The following is a 23663-nucleotide window of genomic DNA, read 5'->3' on the forward strand; positions in this document are numbered from 1 at the left end:
GCAGCATGGGGCACGAGTGACTCGCAGGGGCGGATTCTCTAACTTGACGTCTTTAAATCCTGATTGGAGGATGTCAGTGACTCAGCCAGAGGGTCTGGGTCTGTTACTGGAGTGGGTGGAGGAGGTTCTGCGGCCTGCCACGTGCATCGCGAGGGTCCCTTCTGGCCTTAAAGTCTCTGAGCGGCAGCCACCGCCCGGGGGGTCAGAGCTCTGCTAGCCCAGAGGGGCCCCTAGCACACCCCTCGCTGCTCTCCACGGGCAGACAGGGAATGCTGCCACAGCACGGCTAGAACCAAGGCGTCAACTCTCTGAGGCACCCACCCTGTCGCCTTTGGGTCCGGAGGGCCCTGCCTTGTCCTGCAGGGGGAAAAACAAACAGGTGAGACCAACAGAAACACTCCGCGGCTGCACCTCGGCCGGCACTTGCCCCTCGCTCCTGAATGGATAAGGGGATGGCTAGAGTTGGGGGATGGGAAGATTAAGAAGTGGATCCCAGCCCCCTCCCCCGCCCCCCTGAGTCTGACTCTGCCTTTGTGGTATCAGCTCTGGGCTGGGTCGCAAGCCAGGAGGGCGGATTCCCTGGGTCCTGCTGACTTGGGGGCCCAAGAGCTGAGAATAGACAGGAAGGTTCAGGCCCAATCCTGCCTCTAACCCAGACCCAAGCACAACCTCCTCGCCTTGACCCCATTGCCAGGGAGAGCAAGGGCGGGGGGTGGCTGGGTGCAAAGCCTACCCATAGTCCTAGGTGACAGGGTGGGGCAGGGAGATGGGTGTGCCCGGGGCCATCGGGGGGGAGGGTGGTAGGGGGGGTGCAGGGGGCCCTGTTTTGCATGAGGCCATACTCTAGTTAGGCGGCCAAACGGGGCGAGGTAGCGTCCCCTGCAATTCAGTGCAGGTGCAAATATCACCTCCTTCCACCACCTTCACTTTGCCCCTCCCTCGTTTCAACCCTCCGCTCCCCAGACATGGAGGCGGGGACGGACGCCCGGCTCCCCGCAGAGAGGGTGCATGGGTTCTCTTCTCAGGGGCACGGCAACGCATTGCGTTCAGACTCACCGAGAGCCCCGCTTTCCCCGGCACTCCGGGCTCTCCTTTGGGTCCCGGCTTTCCCGGGAGGCCGACAGCATTGGTCATCCCCTCGGGGATGCTGGGGCAAACTTCGCAGGGATCCCCCTGTGGGAGAGAGGAGATGGTGAGACGTGGGCCGCGACCCCAGGGTCCCTCGACTTTTGTCTTTGGGAGCCGCCATTGGGTCCGTGCGGGGTGGTGACCCTGCGATCCCACAGCGCAACTGACGTGACAATGGACCTGGCCCAAACCACCCTGAGCTTTGGAGCCAGATTTCGACCTTGGACCAGCAGGAGAACCAATCAGGCTCCCGCAATAGCCCCGGGGTGGGGGATAACCGAACGTAGGCCAGAGCAGGGTTGGAGGATGGGGCAGCTTCTGGCCAGAGATTCAGGCTCTGAGGGATCTTTCTGGGCAGCACCCAAACACTCAGGGCTGAATGGGACGGAGAACCCAGGAAGGGCTCAGAGAAGCTGGCTCTTGAGTTCCTGGTCCTTCATGCTGCCTGAATCCACTTCATCTCGCCCTCCTGCTTCTCAGCTTCCCCTAGCAGGCAGCTGTGGGAGGCCCCACCTTGACCCCAGAGGCCTGCCTCGTCTGCGGAGGCCCATGGTGCACAGAACAGAAACCAGGACAGAGCACGCCCAGCGCCAGGCTCCCATGTGGTACCCACCTTGTCCCCCTTCAGGCCTGGGACCCCTGGCTTGCCCTGTGGGGGCGAGGGAAGATGCTGGTTAGCTTAGGCCGAGCTGCCGAGCAAACCCAGTCCCAAGGCCTGGGCTGCAATGGGATAGAGGGCAGCAGCCAGACCCTGCCCCAGATCAGCCCAGCAATCCTGACCCGCAGCCCGCTGCTATCCCAGCCCTGGGCTCACCCCACCCCCTCCTCAGCCAGAGCCCCTCAGTCCTGACCCGCAGCCCCCTGCTATCCCAGCCCTGGGCTCACCCCACCCCCTCCTCAGCCAGAGCCCCTCAGTCCTGACACGCAGCCCTGGGTGCCCCGCACCCAGCTCTGCCAGTGCCCCTCGCTCCTGACCGGCAGCACTCCGTTGTTTCGCCCTGAGCCCCTCAACCCACCTCCAATGCACTTCCCTCCTATGGTGCAAACCTGCATCCTCTCCACACGGCTCTGCGGATGCCCCTCACTCCTGACCTGCCCCCCCTCTCCTTGCCCCACGCAGGAACGTGTGCGGAACAGGTGACCCCCAGCGGGGAGCGGGCTGGGGTCAGACGTTCTGGCCTTCCAGGCCTAACAGCTAAACTTGAACCCAGCTCTCCAGAGGAGAGGCCAGGGTGTGAGCAACAAGGCTTCCGCCAGGGCGTCACAAGCCACGTGTCTCACAGCCAGGGAAGGTCACAGCCGTGGGGCCTCTGCACTGACACAGGCTCTCTCAACCCCCGCCCTAGGGCTGGGCTCAGAGCCCATTTCTGCTTTCCCCACCCAGCTTCGGCAGGCAGCCACACGCCGCCCCCCAGTCCTCCAATGCCCGCCCCGCCTCCACGGAGAGGAGGCTGCTACTTACGGGCTTCCCGGTTGAACCTCCCGGTCCAGGAGATCCGGAGTTACCCTAGAAACAGAGGCCACCAGAGAAACACAAACAAGCTGAGCCCGGGACGTGTCTGACACCAGTGAGCACGGGAGAAATGGGCTTTCTCCGATGGGTTGGACGGCAGGAGCGGGACCAGGGTCCTGGGCTCTGCCCAATAGAGGAGTTGATTCCCCTGGCTCCTACCCTATCCCCTGATAGTCCAGCCCCGGTCCCTCTACCCACAGCCCTGCCATGCCCCAGACCCCCTACCCACAGTCCTGCCGATGGCCCCCAGGCCTGCTCCGGGCCCCCTGCCCAAAGCCCTGCCCTGTGCACACTAGACATGCCCGGGTGTTGATCAAAGTGAAGAACGAGCTCATTACACTACATAAATCACCAAGCCCCCCACACGCCTTCTGGCGTCACCATGGAAACGTGCCAATCACAGCCTGGCGATGGAGCAGGGGCCTCAGGCTCATTTGGGGACAGGGAGCAGTGATAAGCAGCAAGGTTCCCTGGCGAGGAGCTAGAATCCAATTTCCACCCCATCAGCAATCACCCCGGGACCCTAGAAGCCCTGCCTAACCCCGAGGGGGCACCCCAGAGCATCAGCCAAACCAGCTGTCCAGTTACTCCAGAAACGGCCCTTTCCTCCATGGCAGGATGGGGATGGATCCAATGCACAGCATCACATGCACTGCCAGGAGACCCCCTCCCCTCTCCCCCCCCCGACCTAATGCAGGCAAAGGTCTGAGCCACCTGCCCCTGGTGGGGAACGTCCTGCTCAGCCAGTCCCATGCACTGGGACAGCGAGAAGAGGCGCGGCCCGAGCGATAAACCTGCCTCCACTGGCCCTCTCGGACAGACAAAAATCTCTGTAAGAAACAGCAGCCCACCATCCCCCCATTGCCCCTCTGGGCTCCCTGCTCCGGCCTCCCGCACCTTTAGCCCAAACATCGCCCGGCAGCTGGGAACCCTTTCGTCACACAAGCAGGGAAAGCAACCGCCAGTGCAAATACCCGGTCCCCTTCCGCCGCGGTTCAGGCTCCCGGTGCCCTGGTGGAGCAGCACGGGGCAGCGCTTGGCCCTCCAGCCGCCCGGCATTCAAATGTCCCTCTGCTGTGCCGCCTGGCCAAGATCACTAACGCCCAATGGTGCTCGCTGCACCGCCCCGCAGGGAGGGACCCAGAGTCGCTGTGATATTGCACCGCCGGAGCAACTGGAGCCTGGTGCCTGCTCCAGCTCACTGCCCCGCATGCCAGGGAAGGGAAGAGCATGGTGCCACATCAGCACGGACGAGGCTCTCTGCAGCCGAGAGCGTGGGATGCTGCTCCTGCCAGGCGGGGGCTGCTAGGTGTCTAACCTCTGCGAGTTCCCAGCCCCAGGGGCAGGAGCAGGGGAGGGAGCTTAGAGCCCACGGAAGTCAGGGGAGAGAGTCAGGCCCAGAGCCCGGCAAGCTCTTCCCAGGTCCTGGGCCCAGGCACACGACAGCCCACGCACAGTTTGCACACTGGACAGAAGGGGCCAGTGCAGCCCATGTGCACGATGGTGAGATGCTCCTAGAATGACCTAAGACAGACTGATGTCAGTGCATCTTAACCCTGGCCTGCAGCCTGCCCTGCCCCTGCCATTCCAACCCTGGGCTCCTCCCCCTGCTCTGCCGATGCATCTGAGTCCCAATAACGCCTCCTGGATTATTCCTTATTTCCCTCCGGGGTGCGAGGGGGCAGCGCGCAGTAGGGGAGACGCTTGGGGCGCAGGCCGGAGAGCAAGGGAAGCAAAGTGACCACTGGGACGTCCTCACGGGTCCCTTGTGCTCACGGCCACCCTGACATGGGACGGGTCCAATCTCGGCCAGTACGAGTCTGGCCACCGCAAGGTGAGGGAAGAAAACACGTCCGACCGGTCTCTGCAGGGACACGGGGGGCGGGGGGAACAGGCAGCAAGGTCGACGTTTTAAACTAGAGACGGGCCCCGCTCAGGCCGACTCTCCTGAGCTGGGAGAAGATCAGAGGCGGCTCCAGACCTAGCAGCTGTGGCTGTCTGGAGTTCAAGCTCACGCCCATGTCAGACCTGACCCCACGGGCAGGTGGGTCACTAGATGCGGCTGCACTTACTTTTTCTCCTTTAGGACCTGGAGGGCCACCGGGGTCACCCTGAAATTAACGAGAGAGAGAGAGAGAGGTCAGCGCGTTGCCTCCCAGATGGAGCTAGCACACCCCACAGGAGCGGCCTGGCCTCCCCGCGACCCGCTGAGCAGGGCGTCCACAAGGCAGTGAGACGCCCTCAGCTACCCAATCCAAACAGCTCGCCCATACGGCGAGAGAACGGCCTGAAATTCCACGCAGCCCATCGACCGACAGGATTGCCGAGGCCCAGCTCGCTCTTCCAAGAGGCCAACAGCCGTGAACGGCAGACATGCATGCCCAAGGAGGGCGCTAGGAAGCGAGGAGAAGCAATGGAACCAAATCCTTACCGTTTTCCCTGGAAGTCCTATCCCTGGAGGACCTGGTGACCCCGGGGGGCCTGGCTCACCGGCTAGCCCCTCGGGTCCAACGAGCCCTGGATCACCCTAAAACACAGACATAGCTGTGAGCCTGGCCACTCCATGGGTACAGCCTTCAAATCCCCACTCACAATTCCCCCACCCTGAGCCTGCAGCACGGTACCTTCTGTCCCTTCGGCCCCACCACACAGATCTCTCCAGGCCGGCCCTAGCAGGAGAAGGAAAGCAGGGTTAGAACATTGTAAGCTCTTTGGGCACCATCTTTCTCTGCTGTGTTTGTACAGCACCTTGCACAATGGGGCCATGGGCCGTGCCTGGGACTCCTAGGTGCTACCATAATACACCTCATCAATAATCACAACAACGGGCTCCCAAAAGGTTTCCCACGGGCACTGAGCAGTGCACAGCCCCTGGCACAGATCATAGCCTGCAGCTGCCTTGGTCCTTTGCCGTTTAAAAAATACAGGTTGATCCGTTTTCTAGGGCGTCTGCGGATCCCAGAGAAATGCGTCAAGCTGATCCTAAAAGGAAGAAGGAGCCATTGTATCCGCTCACATTTACACAGCGCCCGCTATCCTGAGGGATCTCAAACCTCTTTGCCATATCTCGTAAGGATCACTTGGCCTCTCGTGGAATGCAGCCACCTCTGGGGTGGACTGTGGTAGCTGTTTTGCAGCACCCAGCAACACCGCTCAGCACTGTGGCACGGGACACGAAGAATCCCTCCTCCAGCTGAGACAAGGGGGAATTTAGAGCGGTGGAATATGATTAGGCAGCTGGGAATTTGTGGAATTTTGATTGAACACAGGCACTCAGGGCTGCAGATTTATGTCTCCTCTGCAGGGAGCGCCCTTTTGTGCCTGAGCTCAGTAATGACTCAGCGACTCATTAGAGCTGCTGGGTGTTCTTTGAGCCCTGCGGCATTGCTGGGCTGGGACATCGTCACCAGCTAGAACAGGGAGCGGATGCAGCGGAGACGGTAGGAATCTGAACGTCTCTCCAAGGCTAACAGGGAACTGGGAAACCACGAGGAAGCTCGTGGGAAAGGGCCAGCGTGTGCTGGATCCTGCAGCCCCAGGGCAGACTGAATAAAAGGGGAGAGAGGACACACGTTGCAATGAACCACTTACGTCGCGCCCCGGCATCCCGGGATTCCCTTGGACGCCTCCATCTCCCTTCTCGCCTTTCTGCCCCTTGAGAAGCAATCCAGAAAACCGCACATCAGAGGAGAATCCAGTGCCCTGGCTGTCCCCACTCCGCAGACCCCAGAGCTGCCTCTGCCCCACCACCGCCTTGCCTGTAATGCCTCCAGCCTCTTCTCACCCGCATTGGGAGACGGCAGCCTCCAGGCCGCTCAGGGCAAAGCTCATGGAAAGCACCGCTAACACATGGAGCATCCCTGTTCCCTCCCCCACGGCGCCCTCCCTGCCCCGCTCCCCCAGTTCCAGACCTTGCTTTTCCCAACCCCTTTTTGCCTCCGGGGCTCCTCTCCCAAGCAGGAGGAGATGCCTTCCTGCAGAAGAGCTACCCCCTGCAAAGCGGGGAGAAGCCTCCACCGGGACCTTCCCCTCCTGGGCTCTTGCCCTGCAGACTGGGTGAGCGAGTTACCTTCTGCCCATCAGCACCGGTCGCTCCTGCTAGGCCCTGTTTGGAATAGAAACAAGGTGGTTAACCGGGCCTCTGCCGCCACTTGGCCATGAACGCCCAGCTCCGTGCAGGATTCACTTTGCAGCAGCGCACTCAGCGATGCGCCCCCTGGATGCACAGAGAGTTTCACTAGGGCCCCCCGCACAGGACCTGGCTAATAAATATTTATCTCCCACAAGATAAACCTGGCCACCGCAGAGCGCAACAGCAGCGCACTCAGCGATGCACCCCCTGGATGCACAAAGAGTTTCACTAGGGCCCCCCGCACAGGACCCGGCTAATAAATATTTATCTCCCACAAGATAAACCTGGCCACCGCAGAGCGCAACATCTGAGCGGCATTCACTGGGATACGGGAGGATATTAAGCCTTGGCAGGGCTGAGAGCCGAAGGGAGCGGGGGGATCTCTCCTGCTGCAAAGCAAGGGAGAGTCCCAAGGAACTGGAGGAGGTAAAGGGGGTGCCAGACAAGCTGGTTGTGATGTTCAGGGTCAGATCCTGAGCTGGGGCTAATGGCACAGCTCTGCACAGGTCAATGGGAGTGGTGCTGGCTGGAGTTGGTTTATTGACTCCAATGAAGTTGCAAGCAGCATTTGGCCCAGTGCCATTTATGGGAGCAGGGCCAGATCCTCGGCTGGCGTAAATTGGTGTCACTCCATTGACACTTTGCCCATTTACACCCGCGGGGTCTACCACTGGCTTTCAAGACCTCATCTAGGCCTAGGTGGCCCCAGTCAAGCCCCTTGGGGAAGCAGTCTCCCCCAAACGGTGGCCAAGCCGGACGCGCTGCGCCCCTGGTAGGGCCGAGCGGTGGGCGCTGTGTGCAGTGGTGCTGCGGGAAGCCCATGGGCAGCACGGCAGAGAGAGGCTGACGGGCACAATGCTGACCCTCTGTCGCCAAGAGGGAGGAGAGATGGCACGGGGGGGGAGGGTAGCGGGGGGGAGTTTAAGGGACTGACTGTGCAGACGAGCTTTACTCACCAGGTCTCCTCGCTCCCCCTTCTCTCCCTTCGGCCCCTCTGTGCACTTTGGAGAGAAAAGGAACAAGGGGCGGGTTAGAGGAGGGTGGCACAAGGCAGCATGCGGTGCCAGGGTGGCCAAGCCCCACAGGGGACGCCTCCCCCAGGGGCCTGCCCAGAAAGGAGAGAGGTGCCTCACCTGCAAGGGGCCGTCGGGGGAGCTCCGGACGCAGTCCGCACCCTGCGGGAGGAAGGGAGACGCTCAGAGGGAGGAAGAAGACGGGGCTGCCTGGGGCCGGGCTTGGTAGGGGTGCAGAAGGCAGAAACGGGCCCTGCACGGCCAGGAAGTCCCTTCGCCACCGGTATGATAACGGGCCAAGCTCCCAGGCTTCGCGGCCTAGACCCACCCTGGCTGCAGCCCTTCTCGGTCGGTCGTGGCTGGAGGCTGGGCTTCCCCTGCCCTGCACCGGGAGAGACCCCCAATCTCTGGAGTAGGCCCAAGCCCCACATTGGAGTCAGATACAGACCAGCCTCATGCTGCTCATGTCACCAGCCCCCTGGGCCACCCAGAGGGATTAATGGGTAGAGAGATGGGAACGGGAGGCCATGGGAGTAAGGGCTGAGGGGCCACGGGGTGGGGACCCAGAGCCATCCCATCCCACCGTCCTGCACAGGAGAGCGTCACCAAGGCACCGGGCCCCGCCAGCCTGCACAGGAGGTGCCGGCAGCTGCCCAGGGAAGTTCCCAGTGTGGCCATGATGCAGGGGCTCATGGAGGGGATTCCCAGTGTGCACGTGGCATCCATCTCCCCAGATGGGCCCATTGCCCCAAGCTGGGCGGCTGCGTCTCCTCGCGCTGGGCACATCGACACCACTCACGCGCTCGCCTCGCTCCCCCTTCGAGCCGGATGTCCCAGGGAGTCCGCGTTCTCCTTTGCCCCCCTGCAGGAGAGAGGGGGAGTCCCATGAGAGGCACCCGTGTTGCACAGGGGAATACACGCCCCCTGCAAGTGCACACGGCCCCAGACGCACACGGACGAACCCTCACCGCAGCATGTATGGACACATACGGACACACACGCAGACACACATTGATGAACACACGTGAATACCTCTGCACGCTCGTGCACTCACTACCAACTGCAAGCCGTGTGCCCTTGCACGAGCAGGACGGAGCTGGGCTCTGTCTGTCAGTCAGGGCGAGGACAAACTTACCTTGGGGCCAGGGGGACCAAGCGTGACCTGTACAAACCAAAATGAAACTCATCAGTGCAACCTAGTCGGCTCTGCAGCTGAGCCACCCCAGTGAGGAGGAGCAGAGGGGTGGGAGCAAGGGATGGGTGGAAGGAGCGGGACAAGTCCTGTGTCCTTTTCAAATCATTCAGGGCGACAGTTCAGATAGAGCTCTGGCTCCAACCTCCTGTCCCCAAAGCACAGGTGACCCCAAGGTGTCCCAGGCCACTCTGCCAGCACACAGAAAGGCGTGTGGTATCTATCGCATGCCCCCTTCTGCCCCAGTTCAAATCGCCACTCCACTGGACTCCGGCTGCCGTGCTGGGGGCAGCAGATAAAGGAGACTAAGGAAAGACACAAAACTGCTCTGGGTTTTATCATCAGCCCCGTGTCCTCCTCCATAAATTCCTACAGCTGGCCCACGCTGGCCTGTCATACAGGCATGGAGGGTGAATATCAAACAGCTGTGAGCTCTCATCCCTTCTTCTTTCCTTCATCAGAGCCCCCTGTGCCCACACGGCTGCTACAGGAACCTTGCAGACATCTGGAAGCCATCAGCACTCTCCCCCGGCTGTCCAGCTGTTCCAGGGGATGTCGGCCAGAGAGAAGAGGAGGTGGGTGGGTTCTTTGGAGAAGGCAAAGGGGCCAGAGCGAGTTGAAGCTCCAGCCACCTGAGGAAGGTAAGGTCAGGCCCCGGGGGAGCTTTTGGGGGGTGCGTGGCAGGCTGGGTTCCAACGGAGCCAGATGCTGCCGGGAAGAGTGAAATTCAGTCCGGTTTTGGGGCTGCATCTTCCAAAACGAAGCTGTGACTCGGCAGGGGCTGGGAGCCAATGGGGAGCGAGGGATCTGAGGAGACAGCCCTGCCCCGTCACAGCCCCGCTGGTGGGAGACAGGCCAGAGCCAGGATCAGTAACCCTCCATCCCCACCCACGCTCCTCCAGCAGGCCGGCCTGCAGGACTATGAACGAGACGGGCCTACTCCAAGCCCTGCCTCTGTGCAAAACTCAGGTCACGCCTCGGAGGGTCCTTCCTGGGCCCTGTTCTCCGGCCGCTGTCCTAGAGATGTAACCCCCTTGGAAGGAAGCAACACCAGTCCTGCAGCTACTCGCCTGGGGCTGAGCGGCTGGGGATGGGCGTTCCTTTCCACGCCGAGGGGGTCTGGGTGGGGGTGGATCGGTTACAATGCATGGGCTGATTTTCTCTGCTGTGGAGGCCCAGCAGGCTGGGGTGTCCCGTAGAAGGAGCTTTGCACACACACTAATTCTGCTGGATTCTGGGCGTGTGGCACCAGGGCTCTCACACTGAGCAGTAACTCAGCCCAGAGCAAAAAGCGCTGTAGGGGGGTGTCCGTCCGTCGGCTCTCAGCATTCAGGGCAGCTCGGCCTTGGCTGGGGCAGATTTTCTGTGTTACTCAGAGATGTACAGAATCCAGCGGCCAGCGCGCTGCCGTCTTACCTGTCCCTAGAGCGGCGAAATGCCACCAGAGTCACAGCTCTGTGCTCTCCCCCGAGAGGAGCACCTGGCACCGGGACAGACCCAGCCCTCAAGGCCGACTCTGCTCAGGGTAGCTCTAGTGGCTTCCACAGGGCGGGACAGCTGCAATATGCAGATGGGCACCTGAGCCATGGAGAGGCTAAATGACTTGCCCAAGGCCATACAGGAAGTCTGTGGCAGAACAGGGAACTGAACCGGGGTCTCTTAAGTCCTAGGCTAGTACCCTGGGCCATGCTTCCTGTCTCCAAAACTATAGTGTGAGTGAGAGAGAGAGAGAGAGAGCGCTCCTCTTGCCACTAGACACTGCTGTGAGACAGCTGCCACTGCAACGCCCCCGCCACCCAAGCCCAAAGCCCACCGGAAAGCTCCAAGAAGCAGCAGCCCCTTGACTTACGTTGGCGTGCGGGGCTCTCTGGGGGCAGGGTGGGCACTGCAAGAGAAGAAGAGATGACACCGGCAGTCAGGAATCAGGAGAAACCGTTCCGAACCGCGACAGGGATTTTTACCAGAGGGGGGTTGAGGTGAGCTGACCCCGCTAGCAACCTGGGAAGGCGTCCTGCAAATACCGCCTCTCAGCAAGGGCTCACATCCCGCCCCCTTGCCGCACTTAGCTGTGCTCTCCGTGGCATCAGCGGGTCTAAAACCTGCCTGCCCTGGATCTGTTTGGAGACCTGCACCCAGACCACTCCCCACAGGGCTGTTGTGGGCATCCAGGCCAAACAGGCCCCCAGCCCCGATCCCACGCGAGGCTGAGCAAGTGCCATCAGTGGGGCCCAGCGCCTCCAGGACTGAGTCCTCTGCATGGCTGACCCCATACCAGTAAGAGGCTGGTGCATGTGCAAAACTGAGGCCCTGAAAATCCTGCAGGCTCCGCTGGACACTGGGCCCCCAAAAGTAAGTCCCAGGTGATCTGCCCTGTGGCTTAGTAGGCAGAAATTGGCAGCAATTTGCTTTCGAATGGCATGGCACCGACCCTGCAAATCTCCAGGCAGGTGCTACATGCTGCGCCCCCCACCCCACCCCCAGCCACCTTCTGGCACCCATCCGGGAAGCGCCCGCTGCCTGCTCCATGCTCAGGATGGTGGAATTAACCAGTCAGTGGTTCCCACAGGTAGAGGGCTGACAGGTTAACAGTGGCCCGGCACGTGAGGCGTTACCATAGCAATCAGCAGGCCTCAGTTGGGGCCAGCCCAAGGAGCCACAGCAGGTAACACTCAGCATGTAGCAGGGTGTGCCAAGCCAGCAGGGCAAGAGGAAACCAGGGACGCCAGGGTAACTGCTCGCGCCAAGCATTATGGGGCAGGATTTATCCTCAATGTGCAGGGCTGCTCCGAGAAGGGACTCAGAGCCAGGCTGCGCATGTCCTGTGTCTCTGCAGCTCTTGTGTCAGATGTGAGCAGCTTGCAAAGGAAAGGCCCCAAACCCAGCTGGGGATCTGAGAGTCAAGCTGGGTTATTCCTGCCTCCTACACAGGACCCGCTAGGAAAGATTCTGGAGGCCGAATTCTGCCCTGCGCTAAGCTGAGCAACTCAGTGTGAACGTACCCACCCCCACGGACGCCATGCGTGTCCACCCCTGCCTGAGTGACTGTGCCACAGATGCCCATGTACCTGCCCCTGCCAGTCGGGCAGTATCAGGTTTGTATACCTGTCGGCTTGTGCTGGTGTGACAGCGCCATGTATGTTAACACGCCTTCCCAGGCACACGCCCCCTGCATGGCACAGACGTACAAACATCAAATTTCCTGAGCCTTTGCCCCCGCCCCGCTGCTGGTTAATTTTTGAAGGGGATGAGTTAAGACGAAGGGCTGGGGCTGGCAGAAACGCGCTCTCTGCTTCCCTGGTAAAAGCACCGTTTGCAGCTCTCCCCGCCAGCTTTTTCAGGAAACATGAACGCTCCCACTCCCTGAATGTGGCGCTGGGATCTGCCACTGCTGCCAGCCAGAGGGACTCAGGAAAAACAGCACCGTGGGGATAGAGAGAATCTCCTATCTCCTCTCCCAGCTGGTGAGGTTCCGGGAGCTGCCAGTCCAGGCCTCACAAGGGGGTTGTACGTGTGGGTTTGTGGCTCCCCACATGTTCCTTCAGCCAAACCAGTGGCTGCGAAATGCTCCCTCTGGGCTGGCCAGCTCCTGCCGGGAAGCAGCTGGTTCTGAGCCAAGCAGACACTGGCAGCGGAGGTCCCTGGTCCCAGCCCGCTCAGAGCCCGGCCCCTTGCTGGGCCCAGCCGTTGTCTCCTGCTCAGTTCTCACTCGGACGGGCGCCGGTGGGCAGGCCGCGAGAACGGGTCAGAGCTCACCGTAGACATCCCCTGCGGCCTGCACCTAGCTGGAGCATTGCACAGCTCTGAAAAGCCTCGACTTACCTCATTGGCTGGCCTGCGTGACTGGCCGCGTGGGTCTTGGTAGCTCTGCAGGGGAGCAACCCAGAGAGGAAAGAGGTGTGAAAATAAACCAGGCTGCCTGTTCCCCTTCTCTCCAGCTGGGGGGCTAATGCCGGGGTAGTGGGGAGAGTGGGGGGAAGATGCACCAGTTCTAGTGGCTGCAGTCATGTCTCTAACGCAGATGTATTGGTGCTGCTTCTCCACCAGCGTTTCCAAGGCCTAAGGGGCTGAAGTACCACAGCCTGGGGCCTGCTCCTGGGGCCCCCATTCTGCTCCCGCTCACCTCGGTGTGACCCCAGTGCAGTTACTCCTGAGCTGGCGTAAGTGAGAGGAGAATTGGCCCCCTGCAATCAGCCCCACAGAGACCAGGCCCCGCTCTCCCGTTACTAACGCTCAGCTGGGAATGCCAAGCGAGGGGTGGCCCCTGGGACCGCCTGCCTGGGGCTCCCAGCCATTGGCCCCAGCAGCAGGAACGGCGAGACAAGGAGTTGTGCTGGCACAGAGGGGCAGGGCGCGTCGGACCCCGGAGGCAGGGCCGGCCTGAGGATTTATGGGGCCCTTCGCAGTATTATTAAACGGGTGCCCTAACCCCAGCGCATTTGGCTCTGTGAATACTGGTGCTCCTCTACTGCCCGTATACTGGTGCCCCTATGCTGGTGCAACTGGTCCCCTGACACTGGTGCATTCGGCTCTGGGAATATGGCCCCTGCCTTCTGCATAGTAAGGAGACTGCAGTGCGTGCTGGATGTGCGGCAGCCGACCCACTCTGACCTGCTGTCCCAATCATAGGTGTGGACTCCGTGGGTGGGTGTTCCGCACCCGCAGGGAAAATGTAGCACCACGCTCCCCCCTCTGCCCCCTCCCTCCGCGCCTCTCGCTCGCTCGTCCCTGGTCCCCCTGCTTACCAACTCCTCCCCGTCCCTCCCAGAGCCGGGAAGGAGGGGGAGTAGGTGGGGAAGAGGCGGGGTGGGAGTGGAGCGGGGGCAGGAAGAGGCAGGGAGGCGGGGGCTTGGGGGAAGGGATGGAGTGGGGGGCGGGGCCTGGAGCAGAGGGGGGGTGTTGAGCACCCCCTGGCAAGATGAGAAGTCAGTGCCTATGTTGGGGTGCCCTACACAGCCGCATATGCTGCGTATGCGTAAGGACGGCCCTGGCCGGAGGTGCCAGGATCCCCTCTTGCCTGCCGTTTCGGATGTGCTTGCTACTTCCAGCCAATGCTCAGGGGATGCTGGAACAAGGAGGTGCTGAGATGCTGCTGGGCTCCCTCCAAGAGGAGCTTAGACTAAGCGCGTGAATCCGGACAAACCGGGGGTTGATTCAGCCTGTAGCCTTGGCAGCGAGAGATGAGGCCAGAGGGCAGCGGGAGGGCAATGGAGCAAGACACTTCCACCCCCTGTCCAGAGCACTCAGGGCTTCCCTCCGTCCAGGCCTGGCTGAGGAATCCAGCCTGAGGAAATGCGCCCTTGGGTGCCAAGAAAAGGCAGGCAGGCGAGGCAGCTCCCGATGCAGGGCTGTGGTCCAGGCCTCGTGGCTAGGAGGAGCCCTGCTTGGCAGTGATGCAGAGCCGCACTGTGGGGCTGGCAACCACCTGGCTAGCCCTGGAGATCAAGGTGTTCAGTGTGCATGAGACGAGACCATCTCGGGGCAACTGGGAGGGTGATTATTAGGGAGCCGGTGGGGGTCAGTCTGGGAGCAGGTGCCCGGGGGCTGCAAAACTGGATGGATCCCAGCAGGATTTCACCTCACCCTGCCCCAGCCAGGCAGCAGGACCCGCCCAGCCCCGACCCCAGCACCTCACCTTTCCTCCTAGCTGGCCCTCCACGCCGACCTGCCCGGCTGCCTTCGCCTCCTGGGGAGAGAGCAAAGCAATAGGCGCGTTATAGAGCCTCCTTCCTCCCACGCTCCCTGCCTCCCGCTGCTGGGAAGCCAGGATCAAGCTCCTTTCAAGGCCCCCATTTAAGGGCAGCTGCTGGGATTCGTCAGCATCCCGCCTGGCACAAGAGCGAGGCACCGTCTGGCACAAAGGAAATCGCCACCTTGCCAGGTAACTCAACCTCCTGCAGAGGTGGAAGGAGAACGGGGCGGGCGGGGGGCTCCTTGTCAAATCTCGGAGGAGGATGCTAACAAAACCTGGCCCCAGCCTACTGGTCTGGGGACAAGCCCTGAGCCCTGCTTCCTGGAAATGGATGCCAGGCAATATGGCACAGCAGCCACTGGGCACCGGGGCCAAGTGGGGGCAGTGCCGGATGGACCTGGGCATTATTTCACTGGCTTCTTTGTACTGAGTGCAGGTTACTGTCAGCTCCATCCAGACCCCTACGCCAGCCTCTTCTCCTCTCCTCACGCTGGGCTTTGCCACCAGAATTCAGCCATCCCCATGACTGGCTGGAGAAAGCCGGGCCAGACACTTGGACAGACCCTCGCGTGGGCAGACACCCCCTTTGTTTCCCTGCCAGTCCGTCTCTCTCCACCGGCTCTGCAGGAAACGGCCAAGGCCCAGAACATGCTGCTCGGCAGGAACAGACGCCGCACTTGTCTGCAGAGGGATGTTTTCACCCCCTCTTCCTTGTCACCGCTCCCTCCCTGGCTTCGGCCACTGCTCACCCTGCCAGCAGTTACGCTTCTCCGCCTGGAGGAGCTGCCCCAGCCCCCTCCTCTTCCCTCGTCACCCTCCCTGAACCTGGTGGCCCCCTCGCTGCTAACTCGTCTGGACGGTGGAAAATGTGATGCGGGGTTTTCGGGGGGTGAATCAATGCGGCTGTGTTCTGCTCAGCGGGAGCGTGGGCGCCGTCTGCGGATCGTCAGGGAGGCCCCGGCGCAGGGAGAGGCGTGTCTGAAGCGATAGGGACGGCAGGGCTGGAATTTACTGCTCGGGCCGTTTGCATTTCAGAGCCCGCAGCAGGCCACAATGCGTTCTGTGTCAGGGAATTAACGGCTGAGGGGTGCAATATGCCCCACACCTGAACGGGCCAGTCACTCCGCCAGCCCTTTTCCCCACTCTGTGCCCATTCCTGCTTCACACCCAAATGCCCCGGGCTCAGGGATTCATGCCCTATAGCCAAATCTCCGCCCCACAACACCTGCTCCCACCCAGAGCAGGTGTATGTGGCACTCTGGCGCCCCCCAGTGGAGGCAGGGCCACACATGGAGGTTGGTCCTCCCTCAGCGCAGGGGACTTTTCGAGGCCCCGTCCAGTCCTTCGTTCCCAGGACCCTGCTCCAGCTGTGGCTAGCAACACGGCGCCCTTTAAGCTCACGCAACAGGGGCTCGTGCTTTAAGGCCCAGAGTTCTCAGGTTCAACCCTCGTTGGCAGCGACCCAGCCAGGGCACTGCGTGCCGCTCAGCCGTGGGACGGAGGTGCCCTGTCTGGGAGTGTTCCCAGGCCCAGACTTGTCCATTTGCATATCCTCCCTGCTGCTCGCCCGTCTGCTCAACCTCCTGGCGCTAATTCCATAATTACTTCCCTGAGCTGGGTCATGGCGGGGAAATACCATGTGCCAGCCGTCTCAGTAGGTCAGGCCTTGAAGCCAGCGTTACAAAAAGCAGCAAGTCAGACACCGACCTCCGTCCTTCCTCCACCTAACGGGTGGGGCAGGGCGCCTTCCCAGACACTGGGAGCATCGGAGGCGGCTGGGAGCCGTGGCCTGTGACCCTAGCAGAGCCATGGACAGACTGGCACTCAGAGGCGATTCAAGGGACTGCGGGAGGCTCCAGGTTCCGGGACAGGTTTGTTCCTGACCCACATACTGACGCATGGGCTGAAACTCAGGGCCGGCCCCTCACCTGGTGTAAACCAGCCCAGCTCCAGGGACTGCAAGGAAGCTCTGCCGCTTTGCACCAGCTGGGGATTTGGCCCGTTAGACTTGCAGGAGTCGCAGGGCTGGATCAGACCATTGGTCCACCCAGGACGATGTCCTTCCTCCAGCACTGCTGGGGTCGCAGGTTCGAACAGGGGGAATTTCCCCTGCAACGCGCACACACCCTTCCACAAAGCACGTCAGCTGTGGCCTATTCGTCCCTCTGACTCCCAGCCCATACCAGTGCGATGGGGTGATGGTGGGGGACAAGGCTGGGACCCGGGGGTCTCATTTTGTTTTCATTTTCAGTCTCTGCAGTGCTGAACCATCCCAACTCCAAGCAGCACCCAGTCCTAACTCCCTCCGACACTGCCTTGCACGGGTGCCGCTCCGGATTCTGGGTGGAACAAGGCAGGACCAGGCCTGCTTCTCCCTTCCCAAGGCGAGGCGGGGGGCAGGGCAGGTGTGTTGCACTCAGATCCAGGCAAACAGAGCTGGGCCGGGGCAAGGACAGGAAAAGCCAAATGCTGGAAAAAGGCACCCGGTTAGAGAGCAGGCGACCGGAGCCAAGTCCTGCAGCACCGCTGCCTGCCCAGCGAGCGGCTGTAACCCGCACACCGGCTGGGTGGCGTGTTCTGGCCCATCTAGTGGCACCGAGACCCCTTAGAGAGAGTTACATGACTCTGCTCTACAGCCTTCGCTAAACCCAAGCTTTAGTTTATGCGATAGAGGCTCATGCACTAAGCTCCAGAGATCCCCGGTTCAATCCCACCCGCTGACGATCGGGGGCTGGTGGTGTTACACGGTGACCTACACAAAAGGCTCCTGCGCGGGTTGTGAGTGCTTCAAGCCCCGTGAGCGCCTACTCCCCGGCCCGCGCCGTACAGCGCTGGTGCCACGGAAAGATACGGACCCCGCAGCTGGCCACATGTCCCTGGGGCCAGAGCTCACGCTCCTGGCTGTGTGAGCTGGGCTCTGCACCCATCTTACATGGTGGCTGCAGTGCAGTTTCTTATTGCCCTTGGCAGGGACTGTCTCTTTGTTCTGTTTTTGCACAGTTCCTGGCGCCATGGGGGCTGGGCCGTGGGGAGGGCTCCTAGTGCTACTGCAAGACAAAGAAATAAGGTGACTCCCCACCCCAGTACTCTTACCCCTGTTTCCTCCACTGACCCCTGCTGGGAGACGCTGCGAATGGAGTAGCTCTGAGCTCCTCACACAGCCAGTGCTCCTGCCCTGCTCCCTACAGCACCCCCTCCCGGGAATACGTGTATGTTACCCCACAGCCAAGATTCCTGCCCTACTCCCTACAGTGCCCCCTGCTGGGAGAAGCTGGGACCGGAGCAGTGTGGGGCTCCATTCACAGCCAAGGCTCCAGCCTCGCGCCCTACAGCGCCTCCTGCTGGGAGAGGCTGAGACCAGAGCAGTGTGGGGCTCCATTCACAGCCAAAGCTCCAGCCTCGCGCCCTACAGCGCCTCCTGCTGGGAGGGGCTGAGATGATTACAGCTCCACTGACAAGGTCAGATTTTCTATTGGCACCGTGGCTGCAGCTCCGTAAGTGGGTCAGGAGGCCAGGACGGTGAGCGCCAAGGGCACGTCCCCCGCCTGCCAATGTTCCCAACACATTTGCTACCAATTTAGGGATTGTTTCTGCCGACAGCTCCTACTGAGAAGTGACGTACATCAAAAGGCCCCTAATCCGAGCCAGACCCCTTTGGTAGACGCGCAAACACTGGAGGAGCCCAACCCGCACAAGCCGCTGGGCCTGTCCCATCTCCCCCCTTCTACTGCCGGACGAGGGAAAACTTTAGTCCATGTTGTGGTTTACATCAGCCCCAATCTTGCGATGCTCCCCTTGATTTCAACCTCGAAACCATCCCTCGTTTCTCTCTGCCGTGTCCCTGGCAAGGCTCGGAGCAGCAGGAGGCTGGGAGCTCTTAGCAAACCAAGATCCTGGGCCCGATTCTTCATTACACCGAGGCCTTTTTGTGCTGCTCTGGCATGTGGCCCTGAGAAAGACCCTCAGAACACCCTGCAGCACAGGAGGGTCCCTCGAGCCTGTCTAGAGCTGGCTGGCAGAGGGAGCGTGTTGGGGGGCTGTGATGGAAGGGAGCAGGTGAGGCCAGGCTAGGGAGCGCCAGGGTCTGCAGCACACTGCTCTACAGCTAGTTTCCACTTCCCAGGCCCAGAGATCGAGTTAGAGCAGCCCTGAGGTGGCTCTAATTGACACTGAGGGGGCTGAACTGGCCCCCAAATGGGCCCATTTCTTAATGTCACTTCTGTCTCCACCTCTACAAGTGCAGAGAGACTTGGGGCCAGCTGGGGCTGGGCAGACTCATGTCCCCTAATGACACAATGAATGCTACAGGGCAGGAAGGACGGACCTCCACCCTCCAGGTCAGGGGAGGCCCCTCTGGCGTGGGGAGGCCGAGCTGCTTTGCCACACGCCCGGTCCCAGCTGGTCATGTTTAAAGGCCCAGAGACCCAGGCAGGCCTGTCTGCAAAGGAGGATGGGAGGCACGGGCTCCCTGGTCTCACAGCCCCCAGCTGGCCTAGGGAAGATGAAAAATAAATGGCTGGGCGCAATCTCTGAGGTTCCAGAGCACAGAGCAGAGAGAGACACACAGCCGGGGTCAGCTTGCCAGGGTGTGGGTGTGTGTGTGTGGTTTTCAGGGTCGAGGAGACAGAAGGGAGACCAGGAAAGAGATGGGGCAAAAAGTGACAAAGGACAAAGGAAACTGGCCCTTTCTTGGAGCCTGTCCAGTTGCCATTGAGATGTTTTGAGCGCAGCCCTGGCGCTCTGCCGGGGAGGTAGCAGGGCCGGGGAGCATGTGCCCCCGCACACCGCACTGTCTATCAGGGCAGCATTAGTGAAAGCAACCAGCAGAGCTGCATTGTTTCACAGAGGCTTTTTACTCGCACCCTGCTGTGTCTCTCCAGCTGCACATGCTGTGCTCCGAGGGATTAGAGGGAGGATGGAAACCGGTGGGATAATGGATCAGACAGCATTATGTGCCAGAATCGAGCTGTTAAGAGCATTATTGCATTTGGCGGGGAGAGAGGGGCCGAAGAAAGGAAGGAGAGAAAATCAAAGAGATTCACAGAAAGAAAGAAATCTAGGCTCCACTGCAGGGGGTAACTGACCACACCCCTCCGCACCCAGTGCACCCCCAATTGGCCAGCCCTGCTTGCTCCCCTAAAACGTCTGCATCTGCCCCACAACCCCAGCACGTCCCTACTTGGGACACTCAGCTCACGTCCCCATGTCTCCTGCAGGCAGAAACCGGTTTGACCCGCTCGCATTCCCCAGTAACAGAAGCCAAAGACACCCGCTCCGGTTCCCTAATCTCATCTACACATACACCATCCTTAGTCACCACTGAGCCTGGCTTCACACACTTCATGCAGTTAGTTCAACCCACCCCTATCAGCCCCACCTGCACCCTGATCCCTTCCCCGGCTCTTCTCCAAACTGCGTCCAGTTGGCCAAGAGCCGGTGCCCAAGGGTGACCACGCGTCCTGTTTTGGCCGGGGAAGTCCCTTTTTTAAGTCCTGTCCCGGCCACCCTGACTTTTTTTTTTTTTTGGCAAAAGTGGGCATTTGTCCCATTTGTTCTTGCAACTTGAGTTGGCAAAAGCAAACGGGACAAATGCCCACTTTTGTCCAAAAAAGTGCGGTGCGGAGGAATGTGCGGGCGGGGGGAAGGGGGGGGAGAGTGGCGATACCAGATTTGTGCAGGGGGGGAGGCAGGGCTTGGGTGGGGGGCAGGCAGGGCTTGAGCAAGCTGTGACACCAGCCCTACGCAGGGACGGTGGGGGGGGGGTGTGTAGGGCTAAGGCGAGCAGCTTGGGCCAGCCACGTGCAGGGAGGGGGGTTTGGGCCAGCCACGTGCAGGGAGGGGGGTTTGGGCCAGCCCCACATGATGTCCCATTTTCCCTTTGGGAAACATCATCACCCTACAGTGCCCAGAAATCAATGCAATATTCCAGGTAGGGGCACTCCAGAGAGAGGGACCATCACCTCCCACTACCTGCCTGCTCTGCACCATCTGCCCCAAGCAGCACTGGCTTTCCCTGCTGCCATGGGGCGTAGCACACTCCTGTCTAGCTGGCTACCAGCGCCCAGTGCCTCTGCTTCCTAGCGTCCTCCTCTGCAGAGAGGATCAGGCATGCTGGGGCATTGACCTGTCCTGTCCAGGATGTGCCCCCCTCGGCAATGCCCCTGGTCTCTCACCTGAGTCTCCTCCAGGCAGAAGCAGCGGGTGTACACCTTGCCCTCCGTCTGTGGGTTGATCTCAATCAGGTTGCTGGTCTGCGTGCCCTCTGCCTGCCGCCGGGTTTTAGAGGCTTCGGAAAGGCACTGCTCGAAGGAAAGCAGGGGCTGGTTACACCCCAGGGCCTGGGCAGACACCATCCCTCCGAGGCGGGGAGCTGAATGTCACAGGCACAGCCCCAGCCCCAGCTCCCAGCTAGCGCCAGACGAAGTGTTCAGTGCATTTCTGGCAGCACGGCCGATTCAGGCCACCTGCTGGCTCTGCCCCCCTCCAGATCTTGGTGCCACTGGCCCATCAAACCCACGGTCCACCTAGTCTGACAGCCGATGTCCGGCCAATGGATGCCCTCTTCTGTGCTGCATCTTTTGTGGCAATTCCCCCCATAGGCACCTGGTGGGGGGTTCCTGGGCCCGGCCGGCTATGGCCCTTTCCCCGCAGCACAGGGGTTTGGAGCTCTGCTGGGTTTCACCCTCGCTGGGTCTCTGAGGAGGCGACGTCTGATCCTTGACATTAACCAGGCTGTTTGCTGCCTTTGTGACTGTCACTGGCACAGAGGCCAACCGAGCTCCTCAGTCTGCTCCCAGAGGCTCTGCTCTCCCCACCCTGCACAGTCCCAGGAGGTCCAGCCAACCCGGCCCTAGGTAGGCAGCTCTGGAGAACATGGCCTGGTTGCGGGGGCGGGGGAGAGGGATATTAGCAAGGGGCCTGCCCCGCTGTGTGTGGACAGGGTCAGGTGGCAGAGGAGCAGAGCAAATCCCCAAGATCCTGTCTATGCATCCTGGGGCAGGTCCCCCCAACAGCCATCCCCCTTATGGCCAGGAGCAATCATGGGGCCAGAAGGCGAGCGAGGTGGCCCTGTCCCTGCTCCATGGATCAGCTGGGTGGAGCTGGCTGGTGGGCACTCGAGGAGCCGGCCTCCCTGAGCAGCTTCAGCATTTCTAGGGTAGAAGGACGGGCTCAGGACCCCGGGCAAGTCATGGAGTTTCTCTGTGCCTCTGTTCCCACCTGTACAATGGGCAGAATCCCACAGGGTGATGCGAGGATGGAATCCAGACACACGGCGACGGGGGCCGGCGACGTACCCGGATGGACAGCACGTGAGCTCCGCGAGCCCCAAAGGCGTGAACAGAGACCTGCCGGCTCCAGGAGCTGCTGGACGGGAGGGGCGTTAACCCCCCCGCCCCACTGCGGAGAGCACATGCATAACTCACCCCGCCAGCCGAGATCTCGCAGCAGCCTTCCTGCATCACCATCTCCGGGTCACAGTAGATGTGGGCCTGCTGGATGTCAAACTGCAGCGGGGGGAGGCAGACAGGCAGACACAGTCAGAACACAAAGGGGCACCCTGACCCTGCCGGGGGGGGGGGGGGGGGCGTGCAGCCTGCTAGCACAGCACCAGGCCCCCAGGGGCTTGGGAAAGAATCACCTTGAAGGTGCAGCGAACCTAGCCCCCGGGCCTATACAGAGAGTGGGGGTAGGACAGGCTGTGGAGTCCCTCTTCTCGGCCAGGACGGCCCAGCCCCCAGGGGCTCCTGCCACCAGCGAGGAAGGAGTCTGAGTTTTCCCTGAGCACTGGCTCAGGGAGGAGCAACGAAGGGGCAGAGGTGGCCTCGCCTGCCCGTGCGCACACACGCATGTGCACACAGACACACACTCACACAGAGGCTTTCCCTCTCCCTCTGCCCCTCCGCCCCTCCCTTGCCATGCTGACCCACCTTAATACTGTCCTCCCTGAGCCAGTTCTCAGAGATCCCACCTGCCCTCTCCTCGTCCAGCCCCCTCCTAGAGCCGCGCTTGTCCCACCAGCCCCTCAAGGTGGGAGCATTTATAACACACACACACACACACACACACACACACACACCCCTGGGCAACCGGTCCCATTCAGTCCTCGATGCTACTCCTCAACTGACCAGGAGAGGTCGCTGCTGAGCAATGCCAGGTGGCAGCTCCACCCACCTGCCAGGCGCCCGTGACCCAGAATTCCTCCCCAGGACCTTCAGCCGCTGGGCCAGCTCTCAGCACCTCCCTCCCTCCCCGTGCTGAAGGAGGCAAACGGCGCCCCCGCTGCGAACAGGCCCGGGTCTGCGAGCACCACATGGGGGGGGTGTGCACAGAGAGGCCCGGGGCGGCTCACCGGGACAGGCGCGCCGCGCACGGCGTCCAAGCCGATGAAGGTGTTGCCCTCACTCGCCACGCCCCGCCGGGGCTCCAGGGGCTTGGAGGAGATGTAGCTGCAGTCCACGTGGATGGACACCAGCCGGCGCTGGATGCTCAGGGCCACCTTGTGCCACTTCTGGTCAAAGAGGGAGGAAACCCCCTTCCCGGTGAAGACGCTGCTCACAAACTCCTTCTCCTGGGCCCGGGCCTGGAACTCCAGGCTCCGCTCTTGGCCGTTGACCCCCAGCGAGAGCTAGGCACAAAGGAGACGCTCAGACTTAGGACGCTTTCAGCGGCGAGTGAAGGAGGAGACAGACAGACGCACCGGCGGGCGCGGGGACTGGGCCGAGCTAACGCCAGCCGCTGTGGCCTCCAGGCAGAGGGGGGCTCCTTGCCCGTTGGGTTTGGAGAGACCTGTCCTGCCAATGAGGGGTCTGGGCAGCCCTCACACCCCCACTGCTATCAGCTCCGCTAACCCCACCCTCGCCTGGGGCAATGGGGGCAGGGCCACACCTCCTCCTTGGGGGCACGTCTTCTGGCACCTATCAGCGTGTCGGGAGCTCCAAGGATGCCGCGGAGGCCGACAGCAGCAGCAGGAGGCTGCCGCGGGGGGGTGGGGGGGG

The 23663-nt window shown here is 61.5% G+C and overlaps 1 protein-coding gene across 1 annotated transcript in view; it reads right to left on the reverse strand.

Moving 5' to 3' along the window:
• Positions 1 to 23663, reverse strand: part of COL16A1 (collagen type XVI alpha 1 chain) — a gene marked incomplete in the record, with an annotated part of 96298 nt that overhangs the window by 44238 nt on the left and 28397 nt on the right. Inside the window, 18 exon segments of the mRNA XM_034754036.1 lie at positions 1057 to 1173; positions 1742 to 1777; positions 2591 to 2635; positions 4714 to 4752; positions 5073 to 5168; positions 5266 to 5310; positions 6233 to 6295; positions 6711 to 6746; positions 7730 to 7774; positions 7907 to 7948; positions 8586 to 8648; positions 8922 to 8948; positions 10828 to 10863; positions 12798 to 12842; positions 14611 to 14661; positions 20841 to 20966; positions 22092 to 22172; positions 23018 to 23293. Of these exon segments, the coding sequence (XP_034609927.1) occupies positions 1057 to 1173; positions 1742 to 1777; positions 2591 to 2635; positions 4714 to 4752; positions 5073 to 5168; positions 5266 to 5310; positions 6233 to 6295; positions 6711 to 6746; positions 7730 to 7774; positions 7907 to 7948; positions 8586 to 8648; positions 8922 to 8948; positions 10828 to 10863; positions 12798 to 12842; positions 14611 to 14661; positions 20841 to 20966; positions 22092 to 22172; positions 23018 to 23293 (1269 nt within the window).

Source organism: Trachemys scripta, chromosome 20, assembly GCF_013100865.1.
Source record: "Trachemys scripta elegans isolate TJP31775 chromosome 20, CAS_Tse_1.0, whole genome shotgun sequence".
Lineage (NCBI taxonomy): Eukaryota > Metazoa > Chordata > Testudines > Emydidae > Trachemys > Trachemys scripta.